The sequence below is a fragment of the Rattus norvegicus genome, chromosome 10 (assembly GCF_021556685.1).
Source record: "Rattus norvegicus strain SHRSP/BbbUtx chromosome 10, alternate assembly SHRSP_T2T, whole genome shotgun sequence".
Taxonomy (NCBI): domain Eukaryota; kingdom Metazoa; phylum Chordata; class Mammalia; order Rodentia; family Muridae; genus Rattus; species Rattus norvegicus.
Window position 1 is genome coordinate 101,079,308 of NC_141543.1, and position 17,553 is coordinate 101,096,860.

At 46.2% G+C, this 17,553-nt stretch overlaps 1 protein-coding gene across 1 annotated transcript in view; it reads right to left on the minus strand.

Moving 5' to 3' along the window:
• Positions 1 to 3,125: 3,125 nt before the first annotated feature.
• 1700012B07Rikl (RIKEN cDNA 1700012B07 gene like) overlaps positions 3,126 to 17,553 on the minus strand; it is a 33,269-nt gene continuing 18,841 nt past the window's right edge. Inside the window, 3 exon segments of the mRNA NM_001134497.1 lie at positions 3,126 to 3,362; positions 5,723 to 5,896; positions 9,523 to 9,659. Of these exon segments, the coding sequence (NP_001127969.1) occupies positions 3,132 to 3,362; positions 5,723 to 5,896; positions 9,523 to 9,659 (542 nt within the window). The 3' untranslated portion in view covers positions 3,126 to 3,131.

Below are 17,553 nucleotides of genomic sequence, written 5' to 3' on the forward strand. Positions count from 1 at the left end.
AGAACCATGTGTGGGAAATCTTTCTTCTCCCAGAAATGTAAGCAGATACAGGAGTTGTTCAGGCCAAAAGAGCAGACAGGAGTCTTAATTCACACTAGCATCCAGGTCTGACAATCAGTGTGCATGATGTTTTCTTTAAACAGAGTTGCAGGTAGGGAAATACAGCCATGACAGGAACACCTTAGACTGATCTTCATTATGGGTTCTTCCAGGAAAAGACCTGGATAAATTCTTAGCTTCCCTGGCTGACAGTGTGATCTCTGAGGGGATAGAGGAGACCACAGAGAAGTCTTCTGCTTGAGGCTTCAGTCAGGACAGAGAACACAAAGGAGAGGGTGTTTCAAGGAAGGATACTATCACAGGGCAAGCAAGATAGCACAGTGTTGAGTGTATGGGGCTGAGACCACACCTTCTAGGTCCAGCAGCCGTATCTGGTACTTAGTAGCTACGAGCTAGTATGTTGGTGTACTTTCATTTTCTCCTCTGTAAAATGGGGACAATACTACTTCCTAGCTTATACCCTGATTGCAAAATTAAGGGAATCATTACACTTAGTATAAGGGAAGTGTGGTGGTTTGCAAATGGAGTTTTGAGGCTTCTGTAAGTTCCATCACATGGGAGGGGACCTGGAGAGGCTCCACCCAGCAGATGACTCAGACAGAGGCAGACACCCACAGCCAAACACTGGATGGAGCTCAGGGAAAAATAGGAGGAAGGGTTGTGGGCCCCAGAGGGATAGGAACTCCACAGGAAGACCAACAGAATCTGGTCCCTTGGGAACGTAAAGTGAATAACCTGGACCCTTGGGGCCCTCAGAGACTGATCCACCAACCAAAGAACACGCACAAGTTGGACCTAGGCATCCCCACACATATGTAGCAGATGTGCAGCTTGGTCTTCATGTGGGTCCTGAACAACAGGAGCGGGGGGAGGGGGTGTCTCCCAAAAGCTGTTGCCTGTATGTGAGACGTGTTCTTCTAGCTGGGCTTCCTTGTCTGGCCTCAATGTGAGAGATGTGCCTAGTTTCATAGGGAATTGATGTGTGAGGGTAGGGGAATTCTCAGGGAAGCTCCTACCTGCTTAGAGGAGAAGGGGATGGGGAATGACGGATGGGGGGTGGGGGAAAGGATTGTGGGAAATGGTGACCTGGAAGAGGACAGTGTTTAGGTGAATAAGTAAATAGAAGAAGAAGGAGGAGGAGGAGGAGGAGGAGGAGGAGGAGGAGGAGGAGGAGGAGGAGGAGGAGGAGAAGAAGAAGAAGAAGAAGAAGAAGAAGAAGAAGAAGAAGAAGAAGAAAATTGAAAAAAATAGAAAGAACCATCCTGCTGCTGTCTTTCTCAGATCCAGAGGCAGCCCCCAACTTGTTTCCCTCAGGGTAGTAAATCTCCTTTTTGCTGAGAATTGGGTGTCTGGGTGTGTTCTGTGCTGACGTGGAGGCCCCTCAAGAATCACACATTCTACTATGACTTCCACAAGGCTCACTAACTGATGATGTGGGGAGGTTGGAACATTGCAGACCTAGAGCCTGTGTTATTTATTTTGGGTAATCTTTAGCCCCTTTGTAGCAATTCCTTGCCCACCTCTCTGACCCAACAGCCCTGGGACTGGCAAATGAAACCTTTCTAGAGCAGAAGCTGCCCCCAACCAAAAGACTGAGAAGCTTGCTAGACGGCATGTGTAGCTAATAGCAGAGCTCTCCCCACACTGATTTAAGCAGCCCACGCCATATCCCACAAACGTATTTGAAAGAGTCTTGACTTATGATTTCCAAACTGTTACCGATTGGAGTATGGGATTTGCAGTTAGCCCGGATCTGCACTTCTTGGCTACGTTGCGCATGTTGGGTTCTAGAACAAGCCATTTCTCACTTCCCTCCTCTGAGGTAAGAGATTCGGTTTTGTGTCTAGCAGTTTACTGATGAACTGCAAGTGAAACCAATGACCCAGAACCAGGTGACCCTTCGAGAAATGTTGGGCAATGGTGCTGTGAGACGTCCCAGTATCAACCATGGCAAAGAGACCTTTGCCTTGTCAGTGAGGGGAAGACACTGACAGATGATCTAAAGCTTAAGGTGCGAGCACACATGCTCTTCAAAGACTGAGATCCGTGGTAATCATTTTTAAAAATAACTTTTTTAAAAAAAAAATGATGACCGCATATTGCTTTTAAACATCCAAAGAAAACGGAAGCTATTTAGGGTGGAAGAGTGCATTTAGGAGAGCAGCTTTAGCCCCAGTGTTTGTAAATTATAAAAAGGTTTGCTTTCATTCACCTTAGACATTTCTTCTTGTCACGATCTGATTTATAAGCCACTAAATGTCCTAGATCTTAATTGCTTTCCCATCAGCTGTGTTCTTTCTTTTTGTTTGTTTGTTTGTTTCTTTCTTTCTTTCTCTCCTTCCTTCCTTTCTCTCTCTCTCTCTCTCTCTCTCTCTCTCTCTCTCTTTCTTTCTTTCTTTTCAGAGCTGGGGACCGAACCCAGGGCCTTGCGCTTGCTAGGCAAGCACTCTACCACTGAGCTAAATCCCCAACCCCGTTCTTTCTTTTTCTGATACTAGATCTTGTCTCCCAGTACATTCCCAATATGATTTGTATTAGTTTCCTTTATAGTTAGGGTAGAGATGAGCCACCCCATTCCAGCAAAGGAGGAATGTTCTTTGAACTGAGGTCTTTCCGTCTCTGTCTCTCTCGGTCTCTGTCTCTCTCTCTCCTCTCTCCCATCTTATCCTCCTCTCTCTTTCTCTCCCCTCTCTCTCTTGACCCTCCCTCATAGCTTAATACACTGTGATTAGCCACATTGTGAGGAACTAAACCCAAGATGGCCATCTAATATCCCAGGAGTAGCAGGTAAGCAATGTTGGAATTCTGGTGCACGGAATGGCAGCCTGATTCCCCTAATGTTTCAGGCTTCTGAGGAAAGCGTCATTGAGGATTTGGGTCCGGCTTTGCCTCTTACACATCCTAATGGTCAGTCTGTGCCAGAGCATCCACACGGGGCGTGATATAGTCATTTCTTAAGAGTGTATAAACACGGTCATAGGTGAAGCTGGGTCAACAGTCTCAGATGCCCGGGCACTCTCTGTTTTCATGTCAAATCTCGCAGAGAGGGAAAACAGTACGGTTCTGCAACCTTATTTCATGTCGTTATATTTCGTTGCTTTGACTATCGGGGGGAATAAAGGCTTTTTAATGTGGCTCACTGGCTTGTCTTTTTCACGATGGCTATCATCCTTTCCCGAGGCCAGCTCTTTTGGAGACAGGGGTAAATCCTGGAGATTCATGTCACTGAGGGATGAAGTATTTATTCTCCGCATGTGAGAACTCATGGGCAAGTCTCTGGGTAGCACCAACCTTCGCATCTCCTGTGAAGTAGAGAAGAATTGTGGTGAGAGGGAGCGTGGGGAGTTGAGAGAGCCTGTCGGTATCTCCAAAGGGAGCTGTTAATGGGAGTGCCTTGCTACACCTTCCCAGGTTCAAATCCTGGCTTCGCTGTGGAATGCTAACAGTTGCAGATAAGCAATCTGTTTTTCTAGCTATATGTCCTATGGGGAGAGTGAGGGTGCTGCTCATTTGGCCAAGTGTGTGAGAACTAAGTGTCCGCACAGTCTTCAGTGCTGAACCTGTGTGGTAGCTTAAATGAGAAATGGCCCCCATAGGCTTATGTATTTAAACTTTCAGCCCCCCCCCAGTGATGCTGTTTGGAGAGGTGGAACTTTTAGGATGTGGAGCCTTGCTGGAGGAAGTACTGAGGGGGGTGGGTTTTGAGAGTTTTTGGCCTCACTCCACTTCCTGTTCTCTCCTGCTTCCTGTGTGTAGAAAACATCACCAGCTAGTTTCCTGTTGCCATTATGCTGTAGCACCCTCCCCACTGCCATCATGGACTCTATCCCTCTAAAGATATAAGCGCGAATAAACTCTTCCTTTCGTTGTTTCTTGATAAAGAATGTTTTGTCACGGTAACAGAACCACAACATGACATGAGTTAATAACTTAACGCACGGGCACTGTTCCTTCTAGCACATGGGAGACAGTCTCTTCCCTTAGAGAAGGTATCCATTTGTAGGGGCTTGTTCTGTAACAAGACCGCATGCCAATGTGGATGACTCTTAGCTCATTCTGAGTAATCAGTTTATGTCTCTTCTCATTCACCATTTATCATGACTGTATGACTTTGGTTCATGGCAGTGTGCTCCTGTAAGAACAGAAGCTCCTTGGGGGGTTTGGACTTCCATTCTTGGGTTTGGGCCTGGACACAAGCAGAGTGTCTGAAGAATATTGGTCAGCGGACAGAAGAGGAAATCTGGCTAGTTTCTACAAAGATTAGAGAGTGGTAATTTTTAAATTCAGCTTCACATGGGCTGTGTGGTTAGTACGACAAACCATCTAATTTGCTCTGGTCCAAAGGAGCTGAGATATTTGGTTTTAGAACAAGGACCTCAGAGTCTTCGGAGACTCAAGACTTCACGTGTTAAAAGTTGGAAACTGCAGGGACAAATGTGAAAGTCAGTCTTGGAAAACTAAGGATGAGTTGGCGACTTCATCTATAGAGTTTTCAGACAGGCAGATGTGACAGCTGGGATCCAACCCCAAGCTTCTCATCTAGTTGCTCTGAGAAAGGTTTAGGCATTATTAGTATATCTAATTTCCGATTTCAGATAAACATCAGTACAGATGTGCAACAGCAGCCTCCAGCACCCACTGGAGGGCTGTGTCTAGTTGCAGTTGACATCCTATCTCTTCCATGTTCAGGGTTCTATTTGTTTAACCCTGTTAGCTATCCTTCTAATGGGTACCCATTAGATACCCATTGTACCTTCCAAGATGTATAATTTTCTGTGTGCGCCATGGCAGGGGCAAATTTGGGATGTGCTGACTCATCAATAAGGATCAAAGGCAATATGCAGAATCACTGTGTGTGTGTGTGTGTGTGTGTGTGTGTGTGTGTGTGTGTGTGTCTGTGTCTGTGTGCACGCGCGCACCCATGGGTACATAGAAGCCGGAAGAGGGTGGTATATGTTCTGATCTATCATTCCTTGCCTTATTCTCTCGAGACACGGTGGTCTCTCACTGAACCCATAACTAGACTGACATCCACAAAATCCTAGGGATCCTGCAGTTTCTGCCCTTGCCACCCCCATAGCACTATGATTGCAGGGATGAACAGGGCCATACTCAGCTTTTTATGTAGACGCCTGGGGACTTGAACTCAGGCCCTTATGCTTGCACATTCCGTTGAGTCATCACCACAGCCCCCAGAATCTATATTTTTAATCAGTCTTTCCAAGTAGACACACTCAAATTTTCAGACCATAGGAATGTATACCAACTGCCTCTCCTTCCCAGTAGAGCTCTTCCCTTGAAATGACCTCATCTCTGAACACCAAAGCTGTAGCTGTTGCCTTCTAAGCATCCCCTGAACTCCTCCGACAGGTCATTGTCCCATATGACACGAGAGACTACTTATAGTGGCAGATGGGAGGACGAATGTCAGATCTTCTGTGAGCTGGTGGTGAACAAAAGTGGCAGACGTATATGTTCTCTGTAGATGATGAGTCTGGAGAATAGATGCTTGCCATTCGAAGATACCGAGTTACGGAGTTTAGTTTTTAACCCTATTTTGTTACTCGGCACTATTGGGTCCCAAACTGACTAATACACTTCAGAAAAGGATGAAGAACTGAGTTTGGCCCTGGTGCCCCCAAGGACTGTATCTGACACTTACTGTGGTGGCCAGAGCCTGGAAAGGCGAGAAGACCTGCCCGAACTGATAGCACTTGTGCATGTTGATGTCACCAAATCGGCTACGGCGTTCCTTCCACCCTGCCAGCCTCTTCTCTGTCTTCATGTCCATAAGGTGCCGGAAAGGGCCCTGCTGGGGCAGACGGACCATACGTGCCTGCAAAGGACCAGTTAGCATGGGTGCATTGTAAGACAAGCCGTACTCTGCAGCAGGCAGATCTTGCTCATGCCTCTCGTCAATGAGATGGACTTTCATTGGCTTTTGCCTTCTGCTATCTTGAGAGACAGAGGAAGGAGCCATGCCACTTGCTAATGGGAGTTGTGATGGTGTGTATGTGCTTGGGCCAGGGAAGGGCACTATTAGAATGTGTGGTCCTGTTGGAGTAGGTGTGTCACTGTGGGTGTGGGCTTTAAGGCCCTCATCCTAGCTGCCTGGAAGCCAGTCTTCTTCCAGCAGCCTTCAGATGAAGATGTAGAATTCTCAGCTCCTCCTGCACCATGCCTGCCTGGATGCTGCCAGGCTCCCGCCTTGATGATACTTGACTGAAACTTTGAATCCGTAAGCCAGCCCCAATAAAATTACTGTCCTCATAAGACTTGCTTTGGTCATGGTGTCTGATCACAGCAGTGAAACCCTAAGACAGGAGTCTAGCACCATGCACTGAGAGTCAGAGCACAGGCTGAGTTTCAGCTGAAATAGTGCGGATTCACTACGGGACCTTGACCTTTTCACTCAGCTCCATGGGGACTGTTGGCCAAGGTTATTTATGCCCTTTGCTGTGGCATAATTTAGATGAAGAGCAAGACATTGGGCTCAGTCAGTAAAATGTCTGCTCTGACTCTGGATCCCGGCACTCATGTGAGAAGCTGATGATAGCATTGCACACACACACACACACACACACACACACACACACACACACACGTAATCCTGGTGCTACATTACCATGGCAACAAATCCCGGGCCTATCCATGAGGCATTTTCTGGGTTAGATGAAGCGAAGTAAGAACACCCACCATAGATGTGGGTGACACCGTCCTGTAGATTGGGGTCCTGGACTGAACAGAAGGCAATGTATCACAGAAGCACCATTGCTTCCTGCTCTTGCCATAAGGATCTCCCACCCATGGTCGACCATCCCTTTAAACCATGAACCAAAATAAACCCTCCCCTGTGCAAGTCGCTTGTGTCCAGCATTTTCTCGCAGCAATTAGAAAAATAAGTAGTACGCTTTGTCACCGTGGTTTTTCTTGTTTCCGACCATATGACCCTCAGGTTGTTTCTCTCTTCTTACCTTGCCCCTTCAGACTGTCAACAGGTCCCAAATCCTTCCTGGACAATGCAAGTCGTTTTATACAAGGAGCTCCACCTCACGATCTGCTCATGTGTGCCCAGCGGGAGAGCATCTTAGACTCCTCACTGGTAGACTTTTTCCAGGAATGCTTGGTTCCCTTCTTAGTGGAGGAGACCTGGAAATTAACATCTCTCTCCACAGCCTGATCCTTGTTTGTTTCCACAGAGCCAGGAATATGGCCAGTAACTGCGATTGGTGGCCGATGGCTTTGGGTTGCGGACAACTGAGCTTTTTCCCCTCCCCCATTCTAACTAGGCATCACCACAGGAACTTCAGTGAGGAAGTTAAACCACATCCTGTCTCCCACATATCAGAAAATAAGACCAGGTTTTGTTTCTTCTACCACTGACTAAAAGGACAGCAGAAAGGGAGTGACCAATCGGATCTCAGGGATCAAACTTTTCCCTTCCCAGATGAAAGAACTGACTCAGAAGGGTGGAAGGAGGGGCTTTTCTAGGTCCTGTCACCTTCTCTGCCCTCAGTTTTGAACATGTGGTTGTAGTTTCAGGGTAGCTGCTCTTTCAAAGGAAGGCCATTTCAGGGTTTACCAGGACGATCTGTGGCTTGCTGGCGACAGACCTCAGATGGACCAAGACCAACCTCATCAGATCTGACCGGAGCTGACCTCCCATAAAGCTCTCTCTGCAGTGAAAAACGAGTGGTCTTTCCATCTCCCTCCATGTCCACCTCTGCTGTTTCTCCCCCTTTGTTGTGTTGACTTTCTTTAGAAGACTCAGCATCACCACCATCATCCTCATCACCAGTATCATCCTCCTCCTCCTCCACCGTCATTCACCATCATCGTATTTTTAGTATAGGTCCTAAGTTTATGTCTTTTCTGCTTGCATCCCAGCCATCCTCAGCTTCCATTGTTCTCTGGCCTTCTCCCTTACTCAAATTCATCTTCTAAGACCCTGACTTTGGCTTCCAATAACTTATCACCTCCACTGGGGACCGTTCTAAATTTTTAACCAAGCTAGCTTTCCTCAGTACTCCCACAGTGTCTTAGGGTGTTATTGCTGTGAACAGATACCGTGACCAAAGCAACTCCTAATTAATTAATTAAGGACAATATTTAATTGGGGCTGGCTTACAGGCTCAGAGGTTCAGTCCATTATCATCAAGGCAATAGCATGATAGCATCCAGGCAGGCATGGTGCAGGAGGAGCTGAGACTTCTACATCTTCATCTGAAGGCTGCTAGCAGAACACTGGCTTCCAGACAGCTAGGACTAGGATATTAAAGCCCACGCCCAGAGGGACACACCCACTCTAACATGGCCATACCTTCTCCAACATGGCCACACCTCCAAATAGTGCCACTCCCTGGGCCAAGCATATACAAACCACCACACATAGCATTCTCTCAAAGGCTCTCTCTCCCTATGCAACTTACTGCTCATGTCTCTATTTGAACCTTGTTACAGGGTATCTGACCATGCTGTGAACCCTGAGATTGTATACTGGAAAAACCTGTTTCTAGTTGTGGCATGGCTTCACCGTAGCACACACCTTTAATTCAGGAGCTTTCTGTTTATTGTAAACAAGATTAAATAAAGTCAACCATAAATCAAGAGGCGGAGCAAGCAACCAGTTGACAGGAAGTGAACATAGGAAAAATCCATAGAGTAAGAGGAAGTCATGGGGACAGATAAGAGAGACGCACAGGAAGTAGAAAGGAGAGACATTCAGTTTGAAGGATTTTTAAGACAGTGTGGAGAAGGAACTTTGTCCTTCTAGGACTTTGGTTGAGGAGGAAGGTCAGCTGGGTGCGTTCTCTGCCTCTCTGAGCTAGCAGGCTTTCCCCTAGCATCTGGCTCCTGAGTCTTCACGTGGTAAAATCAAAAGACTGGGATTTTGTTTTAAAACTAACAGAGCCTGCCCCAATTAGATATCCTCCACTTGCATGGCTTGCAGACCATCTAGGAAATTTCCCCACAGAAATCTGTCACCCATGTGAACAGCTGGATTTGGATTTTCTGGATTTTTAAAGTGTCTGTAATAGGAATAAAAATTCAAAATTTCAAAAAAAGTGTTGGAGGAACACGTTTCCCACAAAGTGAAAGGAACCTATTACCTGTGGGGAAGACGGTGGTTTAGCCCGTCAATGGTGGGAAAGAAAAAAGGGTTTTTGGAGCGTCAAGAGGTAAAGACCATCTTCTGTGGTCTACACATGCGCAGTAGACATTCGGGGCGTGGAGGTAGAACAGAGGCATCCCGGGGTGCGAAATGCGTCTAGGAACCTCGGAGAACTGCGCACACTGGAGAGCGTCTTCTTTTGGTCACTCCCCGACTGAGGCTTACAGTGTATTTTCACACTTCTCTTTCTAATCTTAAACAATGGCAGGCGGGTGACAGGGTCCGGGTGGGAATCCTGTCCCTCTGATCCTCCACCCATCCAGTCACGGCTCGTCATGCTCTCAACTCACCCGTTTGTGGGGACTTATCTTCTCAGTCTGTAGCGGGTAAGGAGAAGAAAGAGGGCTCGGGTCGTATTTTCGGAAGCTCATTGTTGTCAGAGGGGACAATTCGCAACCTTGTTCTGCAGCTTTGGTGTCACTCGCTCCTAAGGGGATTAGAGAGAGAGATTCATAGGACTCGGAGGGGTTGGCAACCTCCAATCTGTTTCCAAGGAGCAGGAAGAGAGAGGATGTATTCCAGGATTCCCCGATGTGATGCTTGCTTCTTTGCTATAATGAACGGGGTTACTTTTTCGGTGTCTGACCGCAAGGCATAGCAGGAGAACACAATACACTCTCCACCAAAAGCCGAGAACGGAAGCCATGGGGGTGATGCGTGGGGGCTGATCTGACTAACTGAAATCACTTGGCACTATGGTGAGTGAGGGATTTTCTTGATCAGATGGTTTCAAACAGGAAGATTGACCCTAAATGTGGATGACACCCTCTGGACATCTACCAGATGGATGCAGTAGAAGAAAACTCTTTTCTCTCTGCTTGTTCACACTCTCACTGGCGAGTTCATCCAGCTGGCTCTGGGGACATTCCTTCACCGATATTAGAACCGATTTCTTTAGGATTCTGATGTAAGACCAGGAGCCCTCTAGGGCTTCTGAGCCCTTTTGAGAACTGCTGAGACAGTCTTCCTCATGAACTGAACAGCCACTGTAGACTTGACATCTCTACTGTGAGATAGCCATTATTGGACTAAAAGGACCACATCCTTTAGCCAAGCTATTAAGCTTCCTTTTAATATTTGTATTTTCCTTCCAGAGAATGAAATACAATACAACTAAATAAAATAGAGAACTGGCTAATAAAGGTGCTGTGAAATTCCTACGTGTTGCTCAGAGACGCCTTGTGGAAGCTGTGAGAACGTGTGTTATCGGGAATTTGCTCTGCTGCAGCTCTGTGAGTCGAGTGGATCCTCACTGTGGGGATTTAACTGAGTGGAGAAATATCATTAGGGCTCCTTCCTGGTTGTTTAATCGGGTCAATTAAGGAGTCCATTGTGCAAACCCTCCATTTCGCTGCGCGGATCAAGAGTTCTCCTCCCTTAACAGAGGCTGATACACTTTCTCCTCAAAGGCCAGATGCTAAATACTTTAGGATTTGTAGACTGCATGTGTTTTCAGATATAAAGCATGTCTATTGGAGCACATAAATAGCTTTGGTTGGGCTTTGGGAGATGGCTCTGTCAGGAAAGGGCTCGCTGTGCAATCGTGACACAAGTTTGATCCCCAGGACTTGTACTGCACGCTGCTGTGCCTGCTTTTTATTTTCACAAGTGCTTGGAATCCATACTCAAGTCCTCATGTTGGTGAAGCAAACACCTTACGTACTGAGCCATCTCTCTAGCCTCAAGGCTCCTTTATATAAAATGTAATAAAGGGCACTAATTCCTAGAGTAAATGATTCCATTGTCACACTCCTTAATTGTCCCTTCTCATGCTGGCCAGCTTTCGGGGATCCGTGAGAATTTCCTAGGTGTGCTCTACCTCCCAAGTTTGTGGGAGGGGGTTAGTCATCCTCCCACGCACGACCACCAATGGGTAACAAGGCTGTGGCATGCCCTAGGCTTTCTCTGGAGGTTTCCTCTGTTGGGGCCACCACTGCTGCTCTTTAGATACAGCTGCCGTCGTAGAGAGCCAGGGCTGCTGTGTGCTGTGTGCTTCTTCAACCCCTCCTTCAGGCTGAGTGGAAGCCTTGCATTTCTCAAAGGATTAAAAACAGAGAAAGAAGTAAGGAAAACTGCCAAACCCATCCCACGAAGCCACACTCACCCTGGTACCTAGAACCACACAAAGACCCAAAAGAGAAAGAGAATTTCAGACCAATTTTCCTTATAAAAATTGATGCAAAAAAAACCTCAATGAAATATTCACAAACTGAATGCAAGAACACATCAACGACATCATCCACCGTGATCAAGTAGGGTCCCTCCCAGGAATGCCAGGATGGTTCAATGTATGAAAACCCACCAATGTAATCCATCATATGAAGAAACTGAAAGGAAAAAAACCCCACAGGATCATCCCCTTAGACGCTGAGAAAGCCTTTTACAAAATACAACACCCCATTCGTGTTAAGTCTTAGAGAGATCAGGGATACAAGACACATACCTAAACATAGTAAAGGCAATCAATATACAGCAAGCCGAGAGCCAACATCAAGATAAATGGAAACTTAAAGCGACTCCACTAAAGTAAGGATCAAGACAAGGCACTCCCTTCCTTTCTTTTCAATGTAGTACTTGAACCGCTACCTGGAGCAATAAGACAACTGAAGGAGATCAAGGGGATACAAATTGGATATGAAGGCATTATAGTCTTGCTACTTTTGGATGATAATATACAAAAGCAATCTCAAAAATTCTATCAGAGAACTCCCACAGTTAAAAAATAACGCCGGCAAAGTGACTGGATACAAAATTAACTCAAAGAAATCAGTAGCACTCCTTTATACAAACGATAAACCAGGCGAGAAAGAAGTTAGGGAAACAACACCTTTCACAATAGCCAGAAATAACGTAGAAATATATTGGTGTAACTCTAAGTAAGCAACTGAAAGACCTGAATGACAAGGACTTCAGGTCTCTGGACAAAGGAACTGAAGAAGGTATCAGAAGGTAGAAAGCTATTCCATACTCTTAGGTCAGTGAAAATGGCCTTCTTGCCCAAAGCAATCTACAGATTCAACGAAATTCCCATCAAAATTTCAACACAATTCTTTGTAGAGATAGAACATTCTCACCTTCACATGAAAATAAACAAGAAACCCACACACCTGTGGTCACCTGATTTTTGACGAAGATACCAAAACCATACAACGCAAAAGGGAGCTCATCTTCAACAAATTGTGTTGGTCTAATTGGATGTCTGCATGTAGAAGAATACAAATAGATCCATATTTATCACCCTGCACAAAACTCAAGTCCAAGTGGATCAAAGACCTCAACAGAAAACCAGATCCACTAAAGCTAAGAACAGAAAGTGGAAATAACCGTGAACTCGTTGCTATAGGAGACAACTTCCTAAAGTGAACACCCGTAGCTCAGGCATTGAGATCGATTAATAAGTGGGACCCCCTGAATTAATTAATAAATGGGACCTCACGAAACTAGAAAACTTCTGTAAGGCAAAGGACACTGTCAAATAGGATAAAATGACAGCCTACAGGATAAGAAAAAGATCTTCACCAACCCTACACTGACAGGGGGTTAATACCTAAAACATATAAAGAACTCAAGAAATTAGACACAAAACACCCAAATAATCCAATTTAAAAATGAGGTGCAGAGCCAAACAGAGAATTTGAGCTTGCATTCTGAGTGTGCCTGCACATGTATGTGTGCATGTGGAAGATCCTGGTCAGTCTTGGGTGTTGTTTCTCATGTACTGTCTACCTGTATTTTAGTGGCAGGATCTCCCATTGGCCTGGAACTTGCCTGTTAGGCTAGACTGGGCTATGGACTTCAAAGATCCATCTTTCTTCTGGTCCTAGTGTTGGGATTTCAGATGTGTGCTGCCGCTTATTACATGGGTGCTGGGGATGGAACCCAGGGTCTCATGCTTGTACAGTGCACACGTACTTCACGGACAGAAATCTCTCCAGCTCTGAGCATTTTCATTGGCATGAATAAGGTGATAGTTGGGGTACCACGGTTTAATGGGGTGTCTGGAATTTAATGGAGGCTCAATAAATGTGTGGGAATAAGTTCATGGGACGAGGACTATGAAGACGCTCGTCTGTGCCGAAACTCCTTTTCTTCCCAGATGCTCTGCCTCTTGGGATTCCTGTCAGGAATCGGCAGCAGCGTCCGATATGCGGAAGGGATTTCCCCTTTATACCCCAGGCACCAGAGCACGCATGGCTTTCAACCTCAAATGTATTCCACTATCCCTAGCATTTCTTAAGAGGAATCAAGTCTCTTGGGGCTTTGCTGAAGCCCCCTTAGCCATTAACTGTCTGGCTTTGCAATTGGTATTGCTGGGCTCAGGGACTATTCATCCAGCAGGGCACGCGGGGACAGCCCCTCCCAGGCTGGGATGAAGGAGACGCTGGGGTGAGAGAAGGCACCGGGAAGAGAGGGAGTGGGAGACTCCAGGTTGTTCTTTTATTTGGGGGGGGGGTTAGATAACCAGGGCATTTGGGTAATTTTAAAATTCCTTCTTTAGTAATGGTTTTTAGGGGTCAGGGGAAGGGAAGGAGGAGAAGGTGCAGGGAGGCATTCTCTGGAAGTGATTAAACCCAGAGATAAAATAAACTCATAGAAAACTGGAAATTTTTTTTAAAAAAAGATTTGTTTGTAACCTCAAGATTAATCCCATGCCCTGGATGCTGAAAATACTTCTCTTTGGGCCCAGAAAGGGCACCTTCCTACTTAACTCTGAGCCCTGTAAAGTAAAAATACTCTTCTGCTGAACTAGAATGTTTCCTCTTAAGGAAAGAACACGTACTTGGCAAACATTCTATCTCTGAGCTGCACTTCTTCATCTTGGTTATTTTATTTTGTTTTGTTTTGTTTTTATTTTTGTTTCCTTTGAGAAAGGGCCTCGCCACGTGCAGGCTACATCGAAATACATTAACTTACCTGCATAGGCCACCGTGCCTGGAGGCCTTAGGGCAACCCTGGGTGTCATCTCTGGCTCTCCAGCACCTTTGAGACAGGCTCTCTCATCTTCTTGAAGCTCACCAATTAGGCTGTTTGGTCAGAAAGCTTTCCAGACTCTCCCGTCTGCACCTCCCCGTGCTGGAAACCCAGGTTACCTTTACATCCAGCGTTTCTGCAGCTTTATGTGGGTTCTGGGGCATTGAACTCGGGTTTTCGTTCTCTCACGGCAAGCCCTGTATGGACGGAACCATCTCTGCAACCTTTTAGAGCTATTTTCAAAGGGATTTTCGTGTTTAGGGTAGGGGCACGGAACTTTCACTGGCTAGAGTAGCGGTTCTGGGTCTTGGTAGTGTTGGAGCCTCCCATGGGGGCTTTCAAACACTCCAGTGCGCAGGTGCGCCCATGCCCACCGAGTCTGAGTTGTGCTGAGTAATGCTTTGCTGTGGACAAACCTCTGGGTGATTTCTACCAGGGCAGCAGGGGCTCATCCAGTACCCTATTAGAATCTGGACTTGCTTGTGCAGACTCCGGCAGCCAAACAGATGCTCCTCTGTGCTGCGAGCTAGAAGCCAAACCATGGTTTTTTGTTTTTTTGGTTTTTTTTTTTTTTGGTTTGTTTGTTTGTTTGTTTTTTGAGGGTGGAAATGATAACCCTATGGATTATAGTGTTTGACTGGTTTAAGCTCATTTTGTTTCTGACAGTGGCTCCCATATGCTAAGAAAACACCTTTTTAAAAAAATGTGTGTGTGTATGTGTGTGTGCTTCAGTTGTATAAACGCTTTAATGCTTCTTGCCAACTTTTTGCATCAGAAGAAAGCTACTAATGCAAGAGAAACACTGTCATTTTTAAACGTTTTAATTTGATTCTGTTATCGTAACTTTCACCGCCGTCTGGTGAAACCCAAGCCAGCCCCTCAGACTCTCTGTGTAACCAAGGTCGGCTTGACCATCTGACCCTCTTTCATCTGCCCCCCGAATGCTGGGTGACATACATACACTGACAAGCCTGGCTTGCAAGGTTTCTTTTAAAACAAGTTTTGCATTAGTATTGTTTGAATTCCGCAGCTCGTAGATGGGTTCTGCCCTGTGGCTTGAGTACTCAGAAGGATTGTAGGAGGCAGAACTGAGTCTTCATTTTGTAGAGCATGGCAGGTAGAATTCTAAGGTGCCTAGGATTCTAACACCCTATGATGCATGTCCTAGACATCCATGTCCTTGGATGTGACCTGGGCTGGTGAATGTGACAATCCAACATTCCGATGACTATGACACGGCATGGAAAAGATAAAGGGATTTAGTAGTTGAAGACCCTTAGAAGGTGACTTGCGAAGGGGTCAAGGAGAAGCTTATGGGTTGGAGAGATGGCTCAGTGGCTAAGAGACCTGTTGCTTTTCAGGAGTCACCAGTCTGTTCACTAGAACCCACATAGTAGCTAAGAACCATCTAGAACTCCAGTTCCAGAAGATCCGATGCCCTTTTGTGGTCTCAATGGGAACTACACACATAGGGTAACACATACCTACATACAAGCAAACCTCTCATACCCCCAAAATAAAGACAAACAAAGAGTGTATCTTGGCGGGCCCGACCTAATTCTCTGAGTCTCTTAGAAATGATCTTGGACTGCCCCACCTGGGGATCTATCCCATATGTAGCCACCAAACCCAGTCGCTATTGCTGATGCCAAGAAGTGCTTGCTGACAGGAGTCATATATGGGTGTCTCCTGAGAGGCTCTGCTAGATCTCTACTGATACAGATGAGGATGCTTACAGCTAACCATCAGACTGAACGAGGGGACCCCAGTGGAGGAGTTAGAGAAAAGACTGAAGGAGCTGAAGGGGCTTGCAACACCATAGGAAGAACAACAATATCAACCAACCAGATCCCATAGAGCTCCAAGGGACTAAACCACCAACCAATGGGTACACATGGAGCGACCCATGGCTCCAGCTGCATGTGTAGCAGAGGATGGCATTGTCCAGCATCAATAGGAGGCAAAGCCTTTTGTCCTGTGAAGGCTTGTTTTCCCAGTGTAGGGGAATGCCAGGGCATTGAATTGGGAGTGGGAGCAGCCTCATAGAAGCAGAGGAAAGGGGAGGGGTATAGGAGAGGAGGGAAAGGGGATAATATTTGAAATGTAAATACATAAAATATTCAAGAAAAAAAGGAATGATCTTGGGTTCAAAGCCTTCAAGAGACAAGCCACTGTGAGTTCTAGGTCTACACACACACACACACACACACACACACAGACACACACACAGACACACACACAGACACACACACACACACACACACACACACACACACACACACACACAAATGGATCTTGCCAAGAACCCAAAGCCACAAGGGGATGCCAAGGATAGGAGTCAGCTAAGCTTTGCCCAGTTTCCTGACTCATAAAAACAAGACATAATTAGTAGATGTTTGTTTTAATCCACCAGATGTGTGGTCATTAGCTCTGTGGCAAGAGGACTCTGGTACAGTGGTAGAGAGATAATAACAGAGAGAGGCTAAGGGACTTGGCCAGGGACTGGAGGCTGATGGAGCTGGGAGTCCAGCCTCTTCATTTGCCACAGGGTGCTAGTAACCACCATCCCACCATCAGTTTATAGAAAGAGGCTCACTGGCAATGACCCGCTTATGTTCTGGAAAATAAGAACCGGGTCAAATCAAGGCTGATTCTAATCTCTGCTGCTTTGTGAAAATCAGAAGAGCTGCTAGTACCACACAGAGTTCACACACATATCACACCACACACCACACCCCACACCACACACACACACACACACACACACATACACACACACACACACACACACACACACACACACACACACACACACATGCATGCACACACAGTAGCAGAGTCAGGATTTGGTTACCACCAAGGCTCTGTTTGTGGGATGCTGACTGTGCCAGAAGATGAAAGGCAGCATTTGTGAGTAGATGGATTTCAACAGCTGACTCTAAATGCTGCCTCCTGCAAGCCACTGGTGTCCACACAATGGAAGATATGGGTCCTTGGAAGCTGAGAGGGGCTATTCTCTGCAGCTGTCTGTGCTGTGAACTTGGAAAAGTCTCTAGACTTTCATAATGGGATTTTTTTTTGTTTCCTTATGTCAGGGGTACTAATACTTGGTCAGCCCTGATCCTCACCATCAGTTTCCCATCATCCTTGATCTTAAGTCATGAAGTGAGGGCTTTACATGTAAACCCATTCCATTGCTTTGCAGCTGGGATGAACCTGTGTCCTAGTTCAGTCCTAGTAAGCAAGGGTAGTCTGGCGTGGGGAAGAGGATCATGGGAAACTATTATTTTCTAGTACATAGCTGGAATAAGCCTGTTTCATTTTCCAGGATCCACCTGTCTCTTTCCTAC